This window comes from Myotis brandtii, unplaced genomic scaffold, assembly GCF_000412655.1.
Source record: "Myotis brandtii unplaced genomic scaffold, ASM41265v1 scaffold866, whole genome shotgun sequence".
Classification (NCBI taxonomy): domain Eukaryota; kingdom Metazoa; phylum Chordata; class Mammalia; order Chiroptera; family Vespertilionidae; genus Myotis; species Myotis brandtii.
In genome coordinates, this window is record NW_005371530.1 from 1,644,216 (window position 1) to 1,646,656 (window position 2,441).

The 2,441-nt window shown below is 37.4% G+C and overlaps 1 protein-coding gene across 1 annotated transcript in view; it reads right to left on the reverse strand.

Moving 5' to 3' along the window:
- LOC102247921 (cytochrome P450 4V2) overlaps positions 1–2,441 on the reverse strand; it is a 20,860-nt gene that overhangs the window by 13,268 nt on the left and 5,151 nt on the right. The window contains exons 2-3 of the mRNA XM_014532241.1: positions 1,468–1,580; positions 8–93 (exon numbers count right to left, since the gene is read on the reverse strand). Coding sequence (XP_014387727.1) covers positions 8–93; positions 1,468–1,580 — 199 coding nt within the window. The remainder of the gene's footprint in view (positions 1–7; positions 94–1,467; positions 1,581–2,441) is intronic.

Genomic DNA, 2,441 nt, shown 5'->3' on the forward strand with positions numbered 1-2,441 from the left:
GACTTACCTGGTAAGAAGTCCTAGGCCAAGCCATGGTTCTAGGAACCTGTACAGATGAGACTTGTCAATTTGCTTTGAGCTAGTTAAAATTACCTTAGAAAGAGAGAAACGAATAATGAGAGATAGAGATATGAGAGCAACCTTAATTATAAGAATACTGGGCTAGAATACAACTACTTTCTAAATTGACATTTCATAACAATTACTTCTTTGTGGTTCATTTTCATTGCTATGATTCAAAGAAATTCAATTAGAGTTTGGAGCATACAACTGTCTCTCATCTTGGGGACTATCTGGAGTTGATTGAAATGAAAATGTCCAAGATAATTCCCTGACCCCTGCCATGAATTAGGAGCCAAGTGCAGTTGTTTATTGAGGGTAGGAGTGAGGGAAGAGAAGGTGGGTGAAGCAAAGGATGACCACATTTAGGGAGATGGAAATCACAAGTTCATTATCAGGTATGTTGAATTGGAGGCATTCATGTTGACATAGTCTGAAAGCAGGTATGAAGCTCAGGATTAAGGTTTATACTAGGTACACATTTGAATGTCTCCAGGATAGAAGTAGCATTGGGAACCATGGGTATAATTAGGTTGCCTGGAGCCAAAGTAAAGCAGAAGGGATGAGCATATGCAAAAAATGCCTCTCAGGATCTTGCTGCAGTTCCCTACTTTGGACAGATCTCTATCCACATGTACTAAGCCCACTTATACTAGGCCAGCAATGGCTGAAATCTCACATGTGGCCCTCTCGCTATCTCCTTCGGACCAGAAGATTAGGCAGTGTGGTACCAGACACACTCTAAGAGTTTTACCACAATGAGTAAGAAATATGTATCCAAGCCCAACAACCCTAGGAAATTCTGCTGTTAATTTTGAAGTTCTTTTTATCCCATTTTTACTTCCTGACCCAAATTCTTTGTCATCAAGCCATCAGATAATACAAATAATGTCATGATAATAAGTAAAAGAAAGGTAAACAATTCTAGGAGTAATTTCAATAGGGTGAATTAACAACATCTTCCCCATTAATATCAGATTAGTGTTCTCTTTTAAAAAATAAACTTGAAATCATAAAAGTATAATGGATACACTGAGAATTTTAAGGGAAACACTTATATTTTATTAGTCTTATATTTTTGCAATCTTAAAATAGCGCCTGGCAGATGATATGAGCTCACCATGTAGAATAATCTATTTATGGTTCTGTCCAATTGCAGACTTCCCCAAAATGGAGGACAAATATATTACTTGATACCAAGACATGTAGAAGTTGCTACTCTTCCCAGAACTCAGACTATATCTGGAAAGCATTAAATGGCACCTTCACCGCCTTAAATATTTAATGGAATGCTCATTATATTGAATTCAATTAAATATAAGGACATTTATTTCCTGTTTATTCTGATAAGATTCTCACACCATCATATATATAGTGAAACATTGACCACAGTCACCATCAACTCACCTCTATAGTTTCGGCCTTAAACATGGCCATTACTGGTACTGTGCCAAGCCAGAGTTTTAGCATTGGCACATGTCTGTATTCTTCACTGTAATGAATCAGCTGCTGGAAAAACTCTAGGAGAAAATATTTAATTTTTAAAAAGTTCCTTACTGTGTCTTTTTTGAGTTTTTTACTCTTTTTACTTTGGGCTATTCACTCAATATCTCCCAGATCTTTCACATCTTGACGCTAAACCACACAGTTGTCATTACTAAATTATTAATGAATGAATTATGAGGCTAATTTAATTATGAATGATATATATGCAACAACCTGGTTAACTGAGAAATGCCAAGCACTGTGGATGTTTGTGGTGACCTTATCACATGCCTTCCCCAAGGACACTGAGGTTGTTCAGTTTCTCCTGACCTGCTTCAGGCTACTCTTCTGTAGAAAGGGAAACCTGTCCCAACTCTCCAGCCCTGGTACATAGATGCTACCCTTTCACCCTCTCTAAAACAGTATTGAAGTTCCTCAACAAATGGAGATTAGAGCTACGATATGATCCAGCACTTCCTCTTCTGGGTATTTATCTGAAGAACATGAAAACGCTAATTCAAAAAGATATATGCACGCCAATGTTAATTGCAGCATTACTTACAATAGCCAGGATATGGAAGCAACCTTAGGTGTCCATCAGTGGATGAATGGATAAAGAAGATGTGATAATATTGGCCGAGCTTTTCTGGCACTCAGGCATTCCACAGGCAAGGAACATGTACCACCAAAGGACCAGATCCCTACTTTGAAGGAATTTATAATCAGAGGAGATGGTCACTGTGGGACTAATCATAGTATCAGATCAGATGAAATGGGTATTAAATTAGAAGTTTAAGTCTGAGGAGTTATCGATTTTCATTGAAAGGACTGGAGAAATTCCAAGAAAGAGATGGCATTTGAGAATAAAAGAATGAGTTGGATTTTTATAGGAAGAA